General features: G+C 42.8%; 1 protein-coding gene and 1 long non-coding RNA gene across 7 annotated transcripts in view; one reads left to right on the top strand and one right to left on the bottom strand.

The window, feature by feature from the left end:
- METTL24 (methyltransferase like 24) overlaps positions 1–22,708 on the bottom strand; it is a 101,941-nt gene that overhangs the window by 22,277 nt on the left and 56,956 nt on the right. For 4 of the 6 annotated variants that reach the window (XM_075923114.1, XM_075923115.1, XM_075923113.1 and 1 more), the window contains exon 5: positions 3,596–3,673. The exons of the other annotated variants lie outside the window; for them this stretch is intronic. In XM_075923114.1, the coding sequence (XP_075779229.1) occupies positions 3,596–3,673 (78 nt within the window). The remainder of the gene's footprint in view (positions 1–3,595; positions 3,674–22,708) is intronic. 6 annotated transcript variants of the gene reach the window in all.
- Positions 250–22,692, top strand: LOC142827515 (uncharacterized). Its single transcript, XR_012902201.1, has 3 exons — positions 250–904; positions 16,614–17,568; positions 22,289–22,692. It is a non-coding gene; the product is annotated as an uncharacterized LOC142827515 (long non-coding RNA).

A 22,708-nucleotide genomic window follows, 5' to 3' on the forward strand; every position in this document is an offset into this window, starting at 1 on the left:
GGAAGTGCTCATTCTCAGATGTCCCAGAAAGTCAAGCATAAGACACTGAGCCTTCAAAGGCATGATAGACAAATTATAATTTTCATACAATTGCATGAACAGGCAGGCCCTCTTCTGTTTTGAATATGTATTTTGTTACCCCACCCTTTGTTTAAGATGCCCTCAGTTAGGCTACGTCTACATTGCAATGCTATTTCGGGATACTGGAATATTCAAAAGAGCTATCCCATGTCTCAACAACAAGCCCATTATTTCGGACTCGCTATTCCAATGTCCCTGTAAACCTCATTCCATGAGGAGTAAGGAACATTTCGGAATAGCAAATTATTTAAAAATTTGGCAGCCCAAATTACAAATTAGGCTATTTCGCAATAAGATTGAAATAAGATATGCAATTTGAGCTACGCAAATCTTGAGCTACAATGCAGTGAAGACACACTCTTAGAATTTAGACAATCCTATGTAAATGAAATCCACATTTTGGCAGCAACTTTCTGTGGGATAAACGCCCTTGTGTTTTTAATTTTTTTTCTTTCTTTCTTCTGTGGTTTGCTATTGTCTTTTGTGCAGTCTGTCAGTATGTTTTCCCTCTTTCTTTTCCCTTGTAGTCATCCCCTTTCAACTTGATTTTTGCTCTCTCCACCAACAGCCTATTGCTTAGGTCCCTTTCTTGGCCTGTGCCCTTGTTGCTTCCCTACCCAGGATTATAACTGATGGCAGATGAAACAGTGGTCACCTTTAGAGCAAAGTACAGATACAGCAGCACACGGTGTTCTTGACTGATAGGTCTTCACTCCAAAGAGAATGGATGTCATCTCTCAACAGGGTGAGAAGGAAGAGGATCTGCTCTGAAGTTGTATGCATGCTCCTAGGGCAGGGCTTGGGAGCAAAGATTTTGGCACCGGTGAGTACAACTCAGGCCTGTGTTTCTTATTTAACTGGGATCAAAACTAAAGTTCTGGCACTGTATAGATGGCTTCATATCCAAGTAATACATTCGTGGTTTCTGAAGGATAAACATGTTCTTAATTGTCACAGCTTGAGATATTAAAACTTGTGAAACTAGTTTCTATATACAGGTACTTATATGGCCTCCACACTCTACTGTGTGATCATCCTAGTTCAACCACTTTTTGACTAGGTTTCATTCCCCTAGTCATTATGGAGTCTGTGATAACTGGGTACAAGCAGCTCATTTTGTTTTTTTGTTGCTGATGGTCTGAGGTCATTTTTGAGGTACTGACTGGGTGTTTTGTTTTTTGTTGTAATTTATATCTTGTTGTGAAAGTATCTGGGCAGCAGGGAATAATACTTTAACAGCCTTTACATATTGTACTGCACATACTAGTAATACTCTTGCATTGATAGCGGAGTCAACAATTTACGTAACCTTTCCTGCTATTCAGCCATCAATAATGTGTGTAGCAGCCTGTCCAATGCATTAATGTCCCCCATAAGAACTAGCCTTGCAGAAAAGGCTACAGAACACAGGAGAGGAAGAATCCATTAATAATGCCAATTATAGGTAAGCATTTACTATCCCTATGATTATTGTATCTATTTACGTTGCTTAAGGAACATTAAAAGGGGAAAACTATGGTGGTATAAAACAGCTCACTCACACATGCATGTGTGTACAACAGAAGGGGGACATGTATAAGGCTCTGATGGCACATTTGGTTCTAAACCCTTTCTTCATTAATGTCTCCAAACGTTTTCTCTTAGACTAAAATTTCTCCTGCATGGTCTTAATCTGACAGCAATTTATTTCTAGTCTTCACAGAAGGAAAAAATCAACCCTATTCACTCATCCAAGTTTAAATGAATGGGAAGGGTGGGCAAAAGAAGGTATTCTTTAAGATTCGAATATTTCCAGGCATCACTTTGAAGTATCAGAAGACAAAAAAATCTTATTAGATTCCCAGCTGCTGTTGTCTAATTATACTGCTGCAGGGCCAAAAGAGTGTTTTGCTATCCATAGCTGGGCAGGAGACTGTCACACTGTCAAATTGAGGCCTCTCTATCATCACCTCACACTTAGATTCCTGAAATGTGCTCTGCATGAGACTACACCTTCAATCAATTTGGAAACTGTAGGAGGCGCAAAAATATGGCAGCTCATTTGCTAAACAGTGTATGTATCTCTGTGAGTATAAAGTGCCTAGGCTCTAAAATCTGTGTTGGCTGCTAGGGTGTGACCATTTCTCTCTCTATGTAACCAAGCTACTACAGTTAAGAATCTATGGAGGTGCTCTTATTAGAAGGCCTTTATGTACTGTCTTCTTGTTCTATGTTTGCATATCACCTAGTACAAAACACTCCTGGTTCATGACAGGGCTCTTATGGACAATAGAAATACACACATTAAGTACCAGAGGGGTAGCCGTGTTAGTCTGAATCTGCAAAAGCGACGAGGAGTCCTGTGGCACCTTATAGACTAACTGAAGTGTAGGAGCATAAGCTTTCGTGGGCAAAGACCCACTTTGTCAGATGCATGAGGTGCACATTAAGTAGTAATTATACAAAAGCAACTTTTGGCACAGTGTTCTCCCTTGACATTGGAATTCAATTTTTCCTTTGGTTGACAGTAACCCAAATGTGCTGACCTTTAGGAGATGTTGCAAAGCCAGTTCATGTGGGCAGGCATTAGGAAAAGATCGATGCACAGGAGGCGCATATTTATGCAGGGCGAACTGATGGTTTTGTGGGAGCTAAAAGTGGGGAATTACAGATTTATGGAATGGCTTTGTTTATACAGAGGAAGGCTATGGGTTTGCTACTGCTGGCAATAACTTGACCATTGGATTCTTTCTCAAGGGCTTAAGGGAAAAAATTATGTTCAACATTTTGGAATAAAAATACATAAAATGGCTTTAACTTATAATTTTGAACATGATGTGTTGGGGGCAAGACAGCTTCCACACAGCAAAGCTGAGCCATAAAGGCAAAACAAAGGTTCTGGGGTGTAATAAATCAGTCAGGTTAAATTGTATTAGTGTCTTTTCATTTTAATTGGTTCAAATTATTGGAGTATTCCCCGCCCACTCAAAAATCCGCCCCAATCCTATTAATCCAATAGGACTGATCCCATTAGCTTTTAAAGGCAGGCTCATTTGACTCAGCATACTATTTAATGTGTTTTTGCTGGATATCTATTATATCACATTTCCTGCTCTGAACACCTTCCTTTTATTCTACTATTCACCACTGCTGATTCAACTACATTCACATTAAACCCTGTTCTCATATGAGCCTTTTTCTTGCAAGGAAAGGGTGGTAATTAAAGCTTTAGCCCTGGTCACTGCTTTGGTGACTACAGTTAGCTAATGAACTATTCATTTATAATTAAACTGGAGTAATTCCTAAAATTAGGCGCTCTCAGAGGAAGCAAAGAGTGGAAATGTTGGCTTGGTTATCTATTTTATATGTTTTCAGTGACATTTGATACTTGCAGTCAGTGTTATTAACACATATTGGCAAGCCTTCTATTCCTGTTCTGAAACAGGAAACACCTTTTGCATTATCTATTGGTGTTGAGTGTCTTTTCCAACCTGCAAAGCTCTTCTAAGTTAAATAGAAAAGATCAAAATATCACCTCTCCGGGTCCTTCCTGGTCCTTCCAACTGCTGGTTAAACTAGTGGGTGAAAGAATTCTCCTGAGAAAGAAATTTATCTGGACCAAAAAAAAAAAAATTAAAATTTTTGCGCACAATATTTCAAAATTCTGCAAAAACTGTAATTTTGGTCAACAAATAAATGTAGTTTGAGCATGGCAGTGGAGGGACAGGGCACTGGCTGCATTGAGGTGGGAGATTACCTGGTAGCCACCACCTTCCTGGGTACAGGAACTCAGCAGAGAGGCTGCATTCAACCCTGACACAGGGTAAGGGCTGGGTCTGCCCCAGAACCATCCAGGGGCCCTGCTCTCTGTGCCAGGCATACCAGGTTGGATGGGCAGGCTTAGCCCAGGCAAGATCCAGGAGTGGAAGGGCTTAGTGTGGGGAGATCCAAGTATGGCGTGAGAGATTTCTGTGGGGGCAATCTGGGTGCAGGTGGCTCGCTGGGAGATCTGGGTGCACAGGGACTCATTGGGAGTACAGGGGCAATGGGACTCTGCAGAGGATCCATGTGAAGGTGGATGGGGCTCAACAGAGAGTGTGTGGGGAGACAGAGCTCAACAGGGGAGGGCAGAGTACGTGGGGCTCACTGGGGGGGGGCTGCAGGAGTAGGGCTTGATGGAGTGGAGGTCCAGATTCAGCTGATTAGGGCACAGTTGGGTAGGAAGCGGCAACTCATCAGGGGATGCAGGTGTAGGGGAGTAGGGAATGTCAGGGTAAGGGTTTGATGGGCCTGTTTCATGGGGGATCCCCAGCTGCTGCCAAGGGGATACTGCATGCTGGGCTCCTGTCTTTCTCCATGACTCCTCTCTCTTTTTTCTCCAGTCTCATCCCTCTCCCTCTCTGCCCCATCCTTCTTCCTTCACTCCCACATTCTCCACCTACTCTGTTCTGCCTCCCCTCTTCCTCTACTGCCTCTTCCCCAATTCCACTTCCTTCATCTCCCGTGCCCCCTCTTGCCAAGCCCCACCACAGGCACTCACTTGTGACCAGAAACCAGGGAGACTCCCAGCACACAGAAGGGGAACATGACTGGCATTAGCACATAGGAGGCTGCGCTCAGCTTCCGTGTCTGTGGAGCCAAGATGCAGCCTTCTGCAGCTCAGCAGCTTAATTTCTGCACTTGCAGAAATGAGAGGACCTTGCCTTTGTTGGGGGGCAACCCTCCAAATGCACTCAGGGTCCCCCATCACGCAGCATTTTCTACTGGGAAACACAGGAATTCTGCAGGTTGGGGCAGGCATTTTATTCCCACAGGAGTAGACACTGACCTAGTTAGCCAAATTTTTAATGGACTTGAACCTCTCTCTCCCAAAGCCCAGGTGAGTGCCCACATCAGCAGGCTATGGCATCAATTTCTTACTTGAGCATGCCCAATGAATAGTTATAGAATAGCTTCGAGAAGAGAGATGGAGAAAGCCCCACTTCACAGTAGAGATGTAAGCGACTAATAGACTAGTCAACCATCCGAGTAACAAACATTTATCGGATAGTCGATACACCAGTCGACTTGTCGCTTCCCACCCTCCTTGTTGCCTCTATCAGAAAGAGGCAGCAAGGGGGAGGAGAGGGAAGGGATGCTGGGGGGATCCCTTTTAAAACCAATTCCTCCAGCTCCATGGGAGGAGGCAGGGGTACAGTTGCAGCGTTCCACCATTGAAATGTATAACAGTCCCCGCTGGGGACTCCATGCCTGTTGGGGCTCTTGCATCTTACAAAGGTGGGATGCTGCGCGGCACTTCCACCTTTGAAATGTAACAATAGCCAGGCAGGTTCTTGCTGCATTTCAAAGTAAAGGGCCTTTATTGAAATTCCATTGACTATTTGATTAGTTGATTAAGCTAATTTTAACATCCCTACTTCACAGTACCCATTAGCCAGGTGGTTAACACCCACCTGGAATGTGGGACACCTGGGCTCCTGTCCCTGCTTCAAATCACCCTACCAACACTCTTCATGTCCTACTTCACCTCCCTTCCCCCATGGTGAGACCCCCCCCACCCCATCATTTCCCTTTTCATCCCCCAGCCCTCGTCTCCTCACGCCCCAACCCTCATGAGACCCCCTTGTCTGCCACGTCCCTCCTCACTCTCTCATCTGCCACTCACCACTTCACCCTTTGCCCACCTGCCTTGCCACTCCCCCACCAGACACCCCCTCCCCTGCAGCAAGATTCCCACCAGACCACTGTTCACAGGTTGGAAGTCAACAGGCTCACACTGCATGGAAATGGCAGCAGGGAAGAGGAGGCTGCCAGCTCCCAGCCCATGAGCTTTCGCAGCCAGCAGCCTTCCCCTTCTGCCCCTGCCACCTTGTGCAGGGAGGGAAGGTGGTCAATTCCTAGCCTCCGCAGGACTCCACAGGTGGAGGGATGCTCCTGGGTATAACAGTCAGGTGTCTCCAGTGTGGCATCCTGACAGTTCTCCTGCACAGTCTATGATGACAACTGTTTGGCTGTGTGAGTGTGCTCCTCTAGGTGTCCTGCTGTGCAAATAGCCATCACAGCAGACTCCAAGAGAATCCCCAAAGACCACTGGATCAGATAAGGATCAAAGGTGCTTGGCCAGGTTTATTGTCAAATGAAGAACAATAATAGTGGTCAGCAGAATCTACCAAACCACTTACACATTACGCAAGTAATTAAGGAATTCATCTGCAAACACCTGGAAGATAAGGTGATAGGTAACAGCCAGCATGGTTTTGTAAAGAACAAATCATGTCAAACCAATTTGATATGTTTTTTTGATAGGATAACGAGTCTTATGGATAAGGGAGAAGTGGTGGACGTGGTTTACCTAGATTTTAGTAAGGCATTTGATACAATCTTACATGATCTTCTTATCAATAAACTAGGCAAATACAACTTAGATGGGGCTACTGCAAGATGGATGCATAACTGGCTGAATAACTGTTCTCAGAGAGTAATAACAGCTTACAATCCTGCTCAAAGGGCATAACAAGTGGGGTTCCGCAGGGGTCTGTTTTGGGACCGGTTCTGTTCAATATCTTCATCAATGATTTATGATGGCATAGAGAGTATGCTTACGAAGTTTACAGATGATACCAAACTGTGAGGGGTTGCAGCTATTTTGGAGGATAAGGTCATAATTCAAAATGACCTGGACAAACTGGAGAAATGGTCGGAGGTAAACAGGATGAAGTTTAATAAGGACAAATGCAAAGTATTCTCCTTAGGAAGGAACAATCGGTTTCACACATAGGGTATGTCTAGACTACACGCTTCTTTTGAAAGAAATTTTCTAAACAACCACAACTTTTTTTGAAAAAGCGATTCTCTCCTTCAAAAAAGCCCTATTTACAGTCAAGAACGCTTTTTTCAAAAGAGCTCTTTCGAAAATAAGTGTTCTTCCTTGTAAAATGAGGTTTACTTCTGTCAAAAAAACCTGCTGTGTGCTTTCAATTTAATTTGGAAAGAATGCAATAGCAGTCTAGACACGGGTGAAGTTTTTTCGAAAAAAGACCACTTTTTTCGAAACTTCCCCCCCCCCCAAATCTAGACATAGCGATACAGAATGGGAAGCGATTGTCTAGGAAGGAGTACTGCAGAAAGGGATCTAGGGGTCATAGTGGACCTCAAGCTAAATATGAGCGAACAGTATGATGCTGTTGCAAAAAAAGCAAACATGATTCTGGGATGCATTAACAGGAGTTTTGTGAGCAAGACACGAGAAGTCATTCTTCTTCTCTACTCTGGGCTGATTAGGCCTCAACTGGAGTATTGTGTACAGTTCTGGGCAGTACATTTCAAGAAAGACGTGGAGAAATTGGAGAAGGTCCAGAGAAGAGCAACAAGAATGATTAAAGGTCTAGAGAACATGACTTATGAAGGAAGACTGAAAGAACTGGGATTGTTTAGTTTGGAAAGGAGAAAACTAAGAGGGGACATAATAGTAGTTTTCAGGTATCTAAAAGGGTGTCACAAGGAGGAGGGAGACAAATTGTTCTTGTTAGCCTCTGAGGATACGACAAGAAGCAATGGGGTTAAACTGTAGCAAGGGGGCTTTAGGTTGGACATTAGAAAAAACTTCCTGTCAGGGTGGTTAAACACTTGAATAAATTGCCTAGGGAGGTTGTGGAATCTCCATCTCTGGAGATATTTAAGAGCATTTTGGATAGATATCTATCAGACATGGTCTAGACAGTACTGGGTCCTGCTGTGAGGGCAGGGAACTGGACTTGACCTCTCGAGGTCCCTTCCAGTTCTAGTGTTCTATGATTCTATGATTTGTACCTTCTGACAATGAACCAACTCAGTCTCTGCCAGGGAAAAAAATGCCCCTTCAGTTGGACAAAGGCGATTATTTGAGGATACACGTTTATACTCGGGTACAAACAAGTTACACGTCACTCCTGACACATCAGGTTGCCACGCTCTGGCGTTACCTAGAACCACCCATTACCTCGTATATGGGGTTCAACCACTATCTATCATGCTATCAATTTAGACCATCCTAAACCTGGGTCAGTATGTTCCTGTTATCTGTGGTGGGGAGGGTGGTACCAAGATGTTTCTTCACGAGGCATTCTGTTACAATCCTTCTGGAATGTGTTTACAGTCTGTGCTTAGTAATTTTTAAGTAGAAGTGTTTCTGTAGTTATCAGCCCTGTTCTTGTCAGACTTCTGCCTGTTAATCTGTGAGCAACTCTGCTTTACATTAGCAAAGTCTTGTCCATTGCTGTCTGGGCCTCAGGCCTCATATAAGCCCACATATTACAGGCTGGGTGTTTCAGGCCCTCACCTTATGACACTGGGTAACAGTTAACCATTAAAGATGATGCTTATCAGGTAACTGGTTACCTGTTCACATCCTTAGCTATTTCCACAGACTTTTGCTCCTGCCTAACTTAGGTAGCTTCCTATTCATCTTGCTAGCTTCTGTGAATTCCATTCCCAGGCCCTCAACTCTCCCCTTACCCTGCAACCTCAGGCCAGTGAATGCCTCTGGGTGGAAGGGTACTAGGATTTAGGCTTTGATGTATGCCAGGGGTAGGAAACCAAAATCAATCAGGGTCCACACACAAGTGAGAAGTGAAAAAAAATCCAACAAAACAACAACAAAAAAATCCCTTTATTGTGGCCCCCCCACTGAGGAGGAGAAAGACACTTCCAGGCTCTGGTGTGTGAGGAGAATGTAGGGGGGGGGACAAATCTTAGCCTAGAAAATTGTGCATACTCCAGCCCCATGGTGAGGCAACAGGGGAGCTGAAGCACAACCATGGGCCCCCCAATGCTGGGGGGAGGGTGGGTTTGAGGTTCCCCACCTTGTTGTAAGCCCTCTTACTTATTTACTCTAACGAGAGAAAATTCTATTGTCTGACCTCTGTGCAGGGGGAAAAAACCCTACTGTTCTTGCACTTTTGATGTTATCTACCAGACACTGCCTCTGGGAACAGATGTTTATTTTTAAAAAGTGCTATTTCACTGCATCCTAGGTTCTCTTCATTAAAGAGGAACAAACATGTGTGTCTTGTTTATGCTGCTGCAGTATTAAGCAAATTCTATACAAGTGGGTTGTAGGCTACCACTGAAGAGGATAAATGTGGTATCCTGTCTTACTAGAGCTGGAAGTGAATGGCTGCCACTGCTTTAGAGAGAAGAGATGGGTGAAGTTTAATAAATGATGTCTCTCTAGTATCTTGGGAGCAACACAGCTACCCCACTTCAAAAATTCATTAGAAAGTAATAAAACAACTCAGAGAAGAGAATGCAGGGCAGGATATTTTCAGAGCAAAGCAAATAGTTTAAAAAAATCCCTGTCACTAAAGAATATTTAAAGCTCTTCTGTTTGGTAAACCATAGGAACCTGAGACTGATCACAATGTAAATTATGCTTAGGAAAATAGCTCACTGCTTGCCTAGGGTGTTTCTATGCATTCTTTGTCATCCAAATTCCCTCTCATCTTCAAAATGAGTCATTTCCTAGTTCCTGAAATAGCTCCAAGTTTTATATACCCTGCAGCTTGGGAGGCTCTATCTTCCTGCAAAGCAGCTCCTTAAATGTTGTTGTCTCTATAAAAGCGATTCACTGAAAGTGAGAAGCTCCTAAAATATTAAAGTAATGTCCACACACACCTCACATCCACTGGATTAATATAACAGTCGCTACATATACACCGAAGAAAATCTGCAGGCTTCTGGACATCAGTTGTCATTCAAGTATGTATGCACCACACCACCACCACATGAATTTCTCTCTGTGTAGTCACTGTGCGCTCTGATTCTCTTGTTCCTAAAACAAAAGCCACCACCTCTTAAAAGAAATCTTCCGTTATTAGGAGAAAGGGCTCTATGATGTAGCTCAGTTTTCATTTAATCAAATGGAGGATCTGGTACACATACATGCTACGCCAATCAACACAGTATTTAAAATTCTCTTTGTGAGGCTGTTCATTCCATTCCACTTTCTATGCAACTTATTTATGTGCTTCCAGGCTGTCCTGGTGTCAGTTTTCCCTATGTGGCCCATCCTAGTGTTTATTTGCAATGACAGCAGAAGGAAGGCAGCACGTGCAATGCACATTTGAGTCACACAACTACCACCAAAAAAAAAAATCCCTAAGAATCTTTCCCCATTCTGCTCTTCTCCCACAAATACTGTTATAGCCAAGGATTTTAGTTCATTATTCATTTATTGTGTTATGTTATATATATTCATTGCACAGCAATTAGAGTTAATTTGTAGACTTATGAAAATATAAGATAGTTCCCTCTAAATACTGACCATGTTCTAGACATGAGTAAAATATGCTGAAACACAAGAACCTGAAGGTTAAGCCCTGCAAGACTTTAGCTTAACTATTTTAGGCCTTGAAGATAAGAAATTATGACATAAGTGACCAGAATATAACCCCCTACCATAAGATTATGGGAAAAGAGGTACCAAGTGAAATACTGCACAAAATTACCAAGCAGATTAATATTAGAAATTAAAAATACTGTAAAGGCACATTTGTCTTAGACATTGTCTTAATCACAGGATACAGGTTGTGCGTCAATAAAGGGAACTTACCCAACCTATAGAAAATTGGGGTTCCATAAGTTTTCAGGGAACACACACCAATAAGAGAAAAGAGAGTGGACATGTGCAGAAGGTGGAATTGGACAGAATCACATTATGAAAAGGGGATGCCCAGAATTGGAAAATTGAGTTCCCTCAGGAAGACTCCAGTAGGAACCATCCCTGTACTGATGATCAAGCCATAAGACACCCATCAGACACTAACACTATTGTCAAGGATGTGAGTATAATTATACACAAAACATTGTACTAAGTAGCAAACTCTGTAAAAGAGGAATTCATAAGAATGGCTGTACTGGGTCAGACCAAAGGTCCTTCTAGCCCAGTATCCTGTCTGCCAACAGTGTCCAACACCAGGTACCCTAAAGCAGAATTCTAGGGATGCTGCTGATCAATAAAGTGATACCTTGGCAGAACTATAATAGGGAAGCAGGACTTGCACAGCATCAATCTGACTCTAGCCAGTGTAGCTGCTGCCTTGATTTCATAACTTCTAAATTCATTCATTCATTTTAAAATTGCATTGAGAATTTGTAGTTTACGATGCAAAAAGGCCATAGAATGTACATTTTCAAACTACAATTGGAAACATCTGCACCAATTTGATTTCCACTGAATTTGCAGTAAGTGGAGTTATACTCAACAGCCAATTGATACAAAAGCATATGGGATGCTCACACATGGAAACAGTTAGTGATCAAAATGCATAGTGGTGTAATTTACAAGAAGCCAGTGGAGTTACAAGGATGAAGTTGGCCCAGCATACACAAGTATAACCTCAGAGGAACTGAATGCGTGTCATGGGCAATAAGTCTTGCATGAACTCATAAATCTAATTACACAGCTGGAGACAGATGCCTATTGTTGAACCACACGCACTCTACTACTTTGGGATTATTGCTTTAACGTGATGACGTTAAAAAAACATTAGTTTTACATTTTCTAGCTGGCTTGTTGTGATGTACTTTTCGCTGAAGATCTCAACTTCAGCAACAACCAACATGGAAAGCAGACATGTGAGAAATAGGATTGTAAAAGCTACAATAGTACACAATGCAGAATTTAGCTGGGGTACAGTTAGTGTTCCAAGAGAACATTCAGACAGAAAACTGATAACCAAACCTTCTTCAAATGATGGTCTCTATATGGATTCCAAATGTGGATGCACATGCACGCCATGCATCAGAAGGTTTCTGAAGCAGTATTTGTTGACTTGCACATATACCTAAGTTGCAAGCATGAGGGGATTTAAGCAGCCATGTGGGTCAACACCTTTACTATTTCCTGACTGCTACATCACTGGAATTGGAGCCCTTGTTCCTTCGTTCTCTTACCGCTGCTAAGAGGGTGATTTCCTGCCTGTTTTCTCTTGTTTATAGTTGTTCTTAGTGTTATATAGCTGTAATTACTAGTAGATAGTGTAGTTTTGCCACGTTTGGGGGGAAACACCCCCTCCTCTAGGGTATGTCTACACTACAAAGTTAATTCCAACTAACAGCAGTTAGTTCGAATTAACTTTCATAGTGCCTATACATGCAAACCGCTAGTTCGAACTTAATTCGAACTAGCGGAGCGCTTAATTTGAACTAGGTAAACCTCATTCTACGAAGACTAACGCCTAGTTCGAATTAAGTAGTTCGAATTAAGGGTTGTGTAGCCACTTAATTCGAACTAATTGGAGGCTAGCCCTTCCCAGCTTGCCCTGGTGGCCACTCTGGGCACAACCAGGGAAACTCGTCTGCCCCCCTCCCGGCCCCGGAGCCCTTAAAGCCTGCCAGCACCAAGCCAGAAGACCCTGCACCTGGCACGGCATGAGCCAGACACCCACTGCCACCCAGCCCTCCGCCTCTTCCCAGGACCAGGTTGGCGGCTCCCAGGAGCCTGTCCGGGGCCATAAGAGGCGGGCGCCCGCCTGGTCTAGTGCGGAAATCGTGGACCTCATGGGGGGATGCCTCCAACGTCCACGATCTCCGCACTAGGCACAGGAATGCGGCTGTCTAGGGAAGGATAGCTGCCAGCCTGGCCACCAAAGGCCACATGCGAACCCAGGAGCAGGTCTGCATGAAAATCAAGTTGGTCCAGTGAGACCCCCGACCGTGAGCTTAGAACATAAGAATGGCCATACTGGGTCAGACCAAAGGTCCATCTAGCCCAGTAGCCTGTCTGCCAACAGTGGCCAGCACCAGGTACCCCGGAGGGGAGGAACCGAAAACAATGACCAAGCGATCTGTCTCGTGCCATCCATCTCCAGCCTTCCACAAACAGAGGCCAGGGACACCGTTCCTACCCCCTGGCTAATAGCACTCCATGGACCCAATCTCCATGAATTTATCTAACTCCTCTTTAAACTCTGTTATAGTTCTAGCCTTCACAGCTTCCTGTGGCAAGGCGTTCCACAGGTTGACTATGTACTGTGTGAAGAAGAACTTTCTTTTATTAGTTTTAAACCTGCTGTCCATTCATTTCATTTAGTGTCCTCTAGAACTTTTCTTTATTCACTCTCTCCACACCACTCATGCTTTTATAGACCTCTATCATATCCCCCCTCAGTCTCCTCTTTTCTAAGCTGAAAAGTCCCAGACTCTTTAGCCTCTCTTCATATGGGACCTGTTCCAAACCCCTAATCATTTTAGTTGCCCTTTTCTGAACCCTTTCTAAGGCCAAAATATCTTTTTTGAGGTGAGGAGACCACATCTGTACACAGTACTGAAGATATGATGTACCATAGTTTTATATTTCCCCTCCTCCTTCTTCCCCTGGCTTCCCCCTTCCAGCTCCCGCCTCCCAAGTTTCCCCCTCTCCCTCTCTCTTCCCCTCTCCCACCTCCTTTTCCCAGTCTCCCCAGAGGTTAATTCCCCCCCCCCCCAGTTTTGTTAAATAAAGAGAGTTTCTATTTTTGAACACACGTGTCCTTTATTTTTTACATCAGGAAGGGGAGCTAGGGAGGGGTAAGTGGAAGGAGGTGAGGGAGGAATGGGGCACGAGCCCCCGATGGGGAGGACTGGGGTGGCTCTGTGGGCTCCTTGGAGTGGAAGCTCTTCTACAGGGCCTCCTGGATCCTGACAGCCCGCCGGATGGCAGCCTGCAGCAAGTGCAGCCGGGCTGATGGCCGAGTGCTGTGATGTGCCGAGTGAGGGCACTCAGGGCACTCCAAGTCAGGACTGCTTTGCTGTCCCTCATCGAGTTAGACAAGCAAGCGGGGAACCCTGAGAACCGTCTGTCCGGGGTGGGGGTTGGGTCCCTTTAAGCACAGCTCTTGGCTAGCCTGAGGCAGCAGCTCCACAATCTAAGTCCTAACCTGATGCCCTGCCGGCACTGGTTCTGGCCAGCCTTAACTTCGGTTCAGGGTCCACTCAGTGTGGACATGCTATTTCGAATTAGCAAAATGCTAATTCAAATTAGTTTTTAGGTCTAGATGCACTAATTCGAATTAGCTTAGTTCGAATTAACTAAAGTCACCTTTGTTTACACTTACCTTTAGGCTTTGTCACCTGCCCCCTTTGATCTTAGTTCAAAGCCCTCCTCACTAAGCTAGTAAGTTGATGCACAAAGATGTTCTTCCCCTCCTGGTTATGTGGACTCTATCTCCTCCCAGCAGTTCTCCTTCCCAGAACAGCATCTCATGGTAAATGAAGCCAAAGACTTCCGACTGACACCATATGTACAGCTATGCATTAATCTCCAAAATGCACTTGTCCCTCCCTGGTCCATTAACCTCAACTGCAAAAAAAAAGGGGGGGGGGGAGGGACACACACAATCTGCCCCTCCAATATCTTCACCCTTGCTCCCAGAGTATGTCAACAATGCAATTAGACACCCATGGCTGGCGTATGACATGCTTGTAAGGCTCAGAATTATGGGGTTAGCCAGGAGTCCAGGGTCTGAAACCTCCAAACTTGTAGGGTCCTAGAGCCCAGGCTCCAGCCCAAGCTCTGAAGTCTACTCCACAACTAAACAATTCCATAGTCGAAGTCCTGGGAGCTGGAGTCAGTTGACATGGGCCAACTGTGAATTTTTAACTCCACTGAGAAGTACCCCCAGAGCCCAGTAGTCTCTGCTGATCTTTTCATGGTCATAACTGGCAGTAACGTTAGTGTCAACAAGGATCAGCAGCATGAGGTAGAGATCAGAGGGATGGATGAGCCATGGCAACCTTTCTGTAATGTCTCAGATGTGGGCTTCAGGCAGGCAGCACACTTCCCAGGGCACCAGGTCAAGTTGGCAGATGGATTTCCATCCCTCTGAAAAGGGAGTCCCTGACCTTATGCCTCCTCCTCTTGGGTACAGTAGCCAGGAGTCTCCTAGCCTTTGGAGTTGGTGGTTTCTTCTCAGCCATAGGAGCCTGCTCTTCACCACCTGTTCCCATCCCAGGGAAAGGTCCCTGTGATGTCCATTTGTTCTATGAAGTGCCTCACACATTTTTCTTTGTTGTTTAAACAGACCCAGTGCAAAGCTGAAATAACTGCTTTAGTAAAAAGGAAAATTATTTACCTTACATCAACTGCAGTTCTTTAATATGTGTGCATGCTTGGGCTTATTCTCCTCACATATTAGAAGACAAATGTAACTCAGGGTAGAGGACGGACCCTGAGGAAGGGTCACTCAAGCCTAACAGAAGCAATATTGAGTTCAGCTGGGGCTGAAGACTGACCTCAAAGAACAGGCTGAGGAATAGCCAAGAGGGAGGTCTTTTGCGTTGGGACATTTTGTGAACTTTCACATCAATCCTGTTACTCCAGAAATGTCTAAATTTTATGTCATTTGAACATAGGGTTGAGCTACAGAAGGCCTGCAGGAGGCATTGGAGACAAGGGATCCTTGCAGCATAGTAATGGTCAAAAGAGAGAGCTACAGATCGTGAATACACTACCTTAAAGTGTGGTCCCTATAAGTATTATTGTAGGGAGTGCATGAGTTCTATGCACCCAGTGTGTCACTAGTATAACTTGGTAAATCCAGGGCCAAAGGCCAATTTACTTACTATTAGGGCAGATCAGAGTAATTGTTGAATTTAGAAGAGCATATTAGGTGTCTAAACTTCATGAAAACTAATGGGTCATGATACTTGCAGCTCTCTCACTTCTCTGGTCTTGTATAATTCAACAGCAAACATTTACATTGTGTGTATTCCTGTAAGTAAATAAAGCCTTAAATAAAGTGAGTGAAGTCTTGGGGAATGCAAATGAAAAAGAGAGCTAGCTTCAAAATGCATTCCTCGCTCTCTGACATCAAAGGAAAAGTCCATTTTCGGTAAAGACACTGTCACAGTTTGTTTTCTGTGTAAAGGAGCTATAAATATGGATCCAAGAAATGAGCGGTCCTCCCTGTCTGTCTGGACTCACACAGAGCAGTGCATGAGAGCAAAGCAGAAATCCTGCAGAGATCGCGGGGTACCCTGAAAAGACTTGTGAGACCAGCAGTTTAATACATCACTGTCATCATTTGGAATTGCAAACCGTGACTTACCTGTTAATATATTTTACCTGCTTTAGCCTTTCAATAACTCTCATGCTTTTTTCTTAGCTAATAAACCTATAATTTTGTCGGTTGAATCCACTAAAACTCATGATACCATCTACATGTTTTGTTAGTCTTTGCTAGACTATTTGTTCTTTTTTTTAAGTTAAACCTATAATTAGTTTATTATAGAACTGGCTGCCAGTGTTCTTTGGTGTAAGGTCCAAAGTAACAATTGATCTGGGGTAAGTAACTGGGCTCTTGGGACTGGGAAAAGCCTGACATGGTGTGATTTTAGGTTTGAGTGCCCTTTTATCACACAACACAGCTTGTCTGGTTGGAAAGACAGGTTAAATAATCTAAGGGCACAGTCTGTGACTCCATGGTAATAGTGATATAACAATCCAGGATTCACATTTCTCACTGGCTTGGTGGAATCTAATACCACCAGTTTGCGGTGTTTACCTTTGTTTTCTGTTTTTTTGTTTATCCTCACAGTTGTGAATCCTTCTAGACAGCATGACACCCAGGACCAGATATTCTTCAATAACAGTGTCTGTTGACCCACATCTGTACCCTTCATTTTTCATGTTCCTAGTAGGGGCATAAGGAGCAGCATGGACCAACCACCTCTCCAATTCCTATTTTACCCAAAGCTGAAGAGCATCTGAGCCAACGGGAAGGAGGGCAAGACATGAATACCCATAGGCATCACACATTTCAAAGAATTCCAGTAGCTACTATAAGGTACTGTTTGCTACTGTTTCCGATGGCTACTGCTTCCTTTCTTCTTGGAGTGTTGGTTCCTATTGGTACTCACTGTGGGTAACTCCCAACCAGTGAGAAGGCAGGTTTGAGGAAGTGCTCTTCACCACAATTCGCAGAATCACAGAACCAAGGGAACCCTCCTCAGCTGAGGCTCGAATTGGGGCACAGTGCATGGTAAATGTGTTTCCTTGTCCAGTTTGATCTTCCAAAGGATACAAGATAGTAGGGAAAGAAGGTGTATTTCAACAGGTCTGACTACTGGATTAAAAAGACACCTCTTCTGGAGTTGTAACCCTGAGCAGCTTGTGAGCAACAGGTCAGGCATTTCCTGTTCCCCGGGATTATAAAGAAGATCCAAGATGAGAATCCTCACTGATGAAAAATTTATCAGACCAGCACTCAAAGAAGAATGGGCAGAGAGCCACAAGAGACTGGTATGAGGTCCCTTCCAGTCCTATTATTCTATGATTCTATGAGGCCTATGCCTCTACAATGTGCCAGCAAGTGAGAACAAAAATTCTGATACAGACTGATGCTCTGATGCAGTTTCAGCCAAGAACTTCAGTCTGTGTGATCTACATTTAAAAATGTTGGATACCACTAACCTGACCACGTGAGAAATTTACTGAGCTCACACCCCTGGCAGCCAATGCTTGAATTAAATAATTCAGTGACTCATCACCTAGTGAGTATCTTTTCTCTACTTCCTTTTCCCATCATTACAGATTAGTTGGGTTTAAACTGATAGTCTCATTGGTGTCTATTGCTTCCAATCTTCCCACAAAGCCAAAATCCACCATTGATGATTATCATACAAATATTTATTAATGTTACTAACAGCAGCTGGTGGCATCGTAGCTAAAGTCTGACAGAAAGAGCAATTCATGATGTATGAGAGCATGTATTTACAGACTCATACCTAGATAATCAGCAGTGATGAGACTGCAGAAAACTCACTTTACCAAACATATTTAACTGTCTTTTTAAATTCTGTCCAAGTAGTATAGTATTTCACTACAAACTAACTTCACCCATTAAACATCACTGGGTTTTGTGAGCTTGTGACTAACTTTGAACATTAATACTCATGTTCTATTTCAAAAGTACTATGGACAGATTTCCAGATCCAGAAAGATACTCAGGCACCTAAACTACAGATTTAGGCACCTAAGTCCCTGGTTTTAAGACCACAACAATCCACAAAACCCCAGCCTGGCAGCCACCTAATCCTCTAGCCACCTAAATTTACCTTTACCTAAATCTTCAGGTGAAGGTAAAAGTTCCCTAGACACCTGTTTCTGCTTCTGGGCATGCGCACAACTGCCTCACTCTAAGTGCAATGGTGCCTAAGTCTCAGCGCAATCTATGAACAGGGGAAGAAAGACGGAGGAGCACCTATCTCGCCTGTGGAGCCCAATCCATGGATATGCTCTGAGCCCATTTACAGAACTGAGCCCCATACAAAACCAGCTGGAGGAGGAGGTGAAAGTAGAGCTTCCCACACTTATAATGCTTAGTCCAATGATTAAAGCACTTACCCAGGAGGCCAACGTTCAATTCCCCTCTCTGCCTCAGGTGAGAAAGGATTTGAACAAGGCTTTCCTACATTTTTCAGGAGAGTGCACGAACTAGGCTATGGGCTATTCAGATATGAGCTTCCTTACTCTTTCCTACTGCAGCTATTCCACCTGGGCTAAATGATTAAATAGTCCTTGGAGCCAGGGGATGAGTCCTTAGGTCTCCCATCTCCCATTCATGTGACTACTATAGAATCACTCTCAGTCTGCTCCAAAGGCTATGCATGTATACATAGTGGCACAACTTCTGCAGGATACACTGAGGGCAGATCTACACTTACTGGGAGATCAGTGCTGTGGCAACTGATCCCCGGAGATTGATCTGGCATCAAGTCTGGTACTCAGTCGGAACAAGAAGCATAAGGGGAGTTGATAGGAGATTTTCTCCTGTCAGCCTCCTGCAGCAACTCCATCTAAGGTATGTCAGCTCCAGCTATACTATTCACATAGCTGGAGTTGCTTTCCTTAGGTCAATATTGCCCCCAGTGTAGATCTTTCCTAAGTGATCTCATATCAGAATATCCCAGAGCTCAGCAATTAGAGCACTCTCCCAAAAGGTGGGTGACCCCAATTCACACCCTTTCAACCCCCCTAGGAAGAATGGGGGAAAGCAACCACACCCTAGGTGAGAGCACTAACCACTGTACTAAAAGCTATATGGTCATCACTGCTGCCACCTGCTATTCTAATTGTTCTGTGTGCAGTTAGACACACACCTAGCTCATTCTCAAAAGAAATGATTCAGGCATTTAAACTGCAGGACTCCAGGGGAGGGATTCCCAACTGCAAAGATACAAGCCTCCCTGAATCCACGTGTGACTGCCTAACTTTGTAAGACATAGGACAGATCCTTCTATGCATCTCTCATTAGGCTCCCTGCCTAGTTTGCTGGCTTTCATGGATCCCATTCCTATGCATCTCTCTCTCTCCCAGGCATTTTATAGGGAGCTTAGGTGCCTAACTCAAGACTTTGTGAAGCTCATTGTTGTTTCAGTGGTTTCCTAGCTAACTAAAAGTTAGGCATTGTAACTCTGAGCATCATAATGCCTAAGTTCCTTTGGGGATCTGGAACACAGCAATTAACCCCAAACATCACTGTGCAGTAGGTAAGTCAATCCTAATGGAGAATAATGAGATACCAATGTTAAATGACTTGCGCATCTCAGAAGCTAGGCTAGAAGTCCATGAGACCACAATGTTTCTCACAACATTAATAATTATAGTCATCACGAAGCAGGCCTCATTTTATTGCTTTTAAACACTAAAAGTAGTCTTTCCCAACCTAATATGTTATTTGAATATTTTAACTTGATCATCAGATGCAACTAAGTCATTATGAAATGTTTGCCTTATATAATTCCTTTTATATTTATTTGAGCTGTTGCCAACATAGGTGGTACCAAACCAAAATGCGGAATTGATTTTCTGTCATCTTTGATCTTTCTTACCAGCTTTCTCAAAGCTAGAAGTGCAGCATGAAATAGACTTTACATTAAGTGCCTTAGGAGATGAAGACAGGTGATAAATTACTTGTCCAGAAGGATATGAGGTTATTAATCAACATTACTCCAGCATGTAATGTTCTGAAATTGTGTCAGGTATTAAATAAGCTAAAGGGGTAATTCTTGTATTTCTATAAGCTTTAAATCTAAGCATGTTCTATAAAATGGAATTGACATCTGTTAGCCAGCTTTTCACACAAACGATTCCAAATGCAAAACATAGCATAAATTAAAATATTAAAATAAAAAGTATATAATTTATTTTAATAATAAATTGTGGACCTGATACAAGTGTATTTTACACTATTTCTTTTTAAAAATCTTTAGTAGTAGAGATGAAAGTAACTCCTTATGACAATCTAAAAATTATACGTGGTGGTGCTTTGCTGTCTCAGTTTCTTGTTTGTCTGACTTCTGAAGAGGTCATTGTTTACATAGTTCTGAGCTGCTGACCTATCTTTCCTGGAACTGCAATCCCTGGCTTATTAGACTGAGTATAATAGGACACCGAGATAGATCAAAATTGCTGAGCTCCAGGGGAAGGAAAACTACTGCTGAATAAACAGTTTGCATGTGCAAACGTGCATGATTTTTTTTCATGCAAATATTTTCAAGCTAGCATGAATTAATTTGCTTCTGCTGCTGAAAGCCATTCTGTCAGAGAGTCTTATTTTTCCTTTTTAGCCACAATCTTTATAACACAATAAATATGTAAAGGTTGGATTTTGGATTTCAAGGGTGGCATTGGAGTGTGGATTTTTCTTGAGATTTCCTCTGTTCTTTGTACTGCATACTAAAGCCTAAGTTACAAGAAATAAACATTCACCATGTGGAAAAAATGCAAAAGCTGTATACAAAGGTATTATACACACATATATATACTACGACCAAGTGGATGATTTTATTTTAAATCTGAACCAGCTATCTAATGAAATAAAGTCTGAGTTTAGGATTAGTAGATAACCTAGAGCAACAGAATGGGCTGCTTCTCTGTGACCAGTCTAAAAGAACACTTTGAATTCCTCCTATCTGTAGTCAATAACGAAAGTTCTGTGTTCATCTATCCCTAACATGCTCACAGTCCTGCAGTATTTACGCTCATATAACTCCTGCCAAAGTCATGTAAGAGTAGCATGTTCAAGAGGACTGAAGCACTGGAGTATATACGGGTAGTTCAAAGAGTTGAATGGGAATAAACATAAACAGAAGGGGCTTAGCTCATCAGTGATTGCCAAACAGCAGAGCAAATAGAAGTTTACTGTATATGACCACCCATCAGTAGTGCATTTGCCATTACCCAGTCAGAGAAATAAGAGATTAAAAAGATTTCTTTTGTCATCTAGTCCATTCCCCTGCTAATGTAGCATTGTTTCATTTAGTACAGGTACTAGTAAGTTGTCCAGTCTTGATTTTCATATGAAGTGATGAAACTTTCACCACGTCCTTTGGAAATTATTCAGAAACAGATTTCTCTCTCAGAAAGTTTCTCCTAATACTCTACAATTTTTCCTTCTTAATTTCTTCCAGTTACAACCCATGATGTGCACGTGTGTTCTCACCAGCGTCCTACAGAGAGAAACTCGCCCCTTCTATTTCTATTATGTCTCTATACAAAAGACCCAATATTTCATTGGCTTTTTGCTGCCGTAACCCTGAAAGGAACTACAGCTGTTATTATCTGCCCCCCGCGCGGCCCCTGCTCCAAAGTCCATTGAAATCAGTGGAAAGACTCCCAAAGATTTGAACAGGCTTTGGATTAGGCCCCAACTCTTTTAAATATTTTATTAATGCAATATAAAACAAACACCCTAAATGCCACCATCTTTACATTCTCTGAAATATCAGAAAGGATTGTATTTTATGGCTTTTTTAATTAGTAATATGGTCAGAACAAATTTTTAAATAAATCTGCATTTGTTACTGATTTTTCTTATAACTTCCTTGCTTCCTGAAATAGGGGTGAGTTGTCCAAGTAGCCATAAATTGCTGGTGACAACTTATTAGTTGAGAAAAAGCAGCATGTTTTAAATAAAAAAAATGGGCAGGGGACAATGGCTGAGGTTAATATTTGCATGTGAGGAGACTAATGTCACTTTAGGAACTTTAAATTCCTGTGAAATTTATTATAGCTGATGTAGAAGGATAAAAATTCTCCCCAAACAATATGCTACATAGTTTTATTGAGCTTCAGTTTAAAACATCTATTAATTATTTTTTGAGTTTACACTATTCTGAGGATGCCTTGGTATTCATCAAAAAGGATTTATGTAGAAAGAATTATTTCTGTTGCAAATTGTTGTTCATGACTCTCTGTTTGATTTTACAGAAACAAGTAACTGATTACCAGAAAATTCAATAGGAAATACGGCATGCATGTGGACACGGTAATATTTATATAGTGCAAATGAAACAAGAGTACATCAGGACACCAAAACTGCTCATGAAAGGATATACAGATGTTGCATACATTTCCTCTTTTGTTTCCTAGTTTGTCCAATACTTACTCCAAAGTCTTTTCCCCTGCCACGTCACATCTGTTCCGCATGTACACATTAGTCCAGCAGAGGCCGAACATTACAAAGGAGGCACTCACATTATAATGGGAAAATTGCAGATGGTTTTACAGTACCAGTGTTGTTAATATAGGGACAAAACTTGACTTTAGCTCAAAAGGAGTTACTTAAAATTCCTGAATAAAGGTAGGGGCAACAATAACTTCTAAGGAAAGTGGAGGGATTTTTGAAGT

This window comes from Pelodiscus sinensis, chromosome 3, assembly GCF_049634645.1.
Source record: "Pelodiscus sinensis isolate JC-2024 chromosome 3, ASM4963464v1, whole genome shotgun sequence".
Classification (NCBI taxonomy): domain Eukaryota; kingdom Metazoa; phylum Chordata; order Testudines; family Trionychidae; genus Pelodiscus; species Pelodiscus sinensis.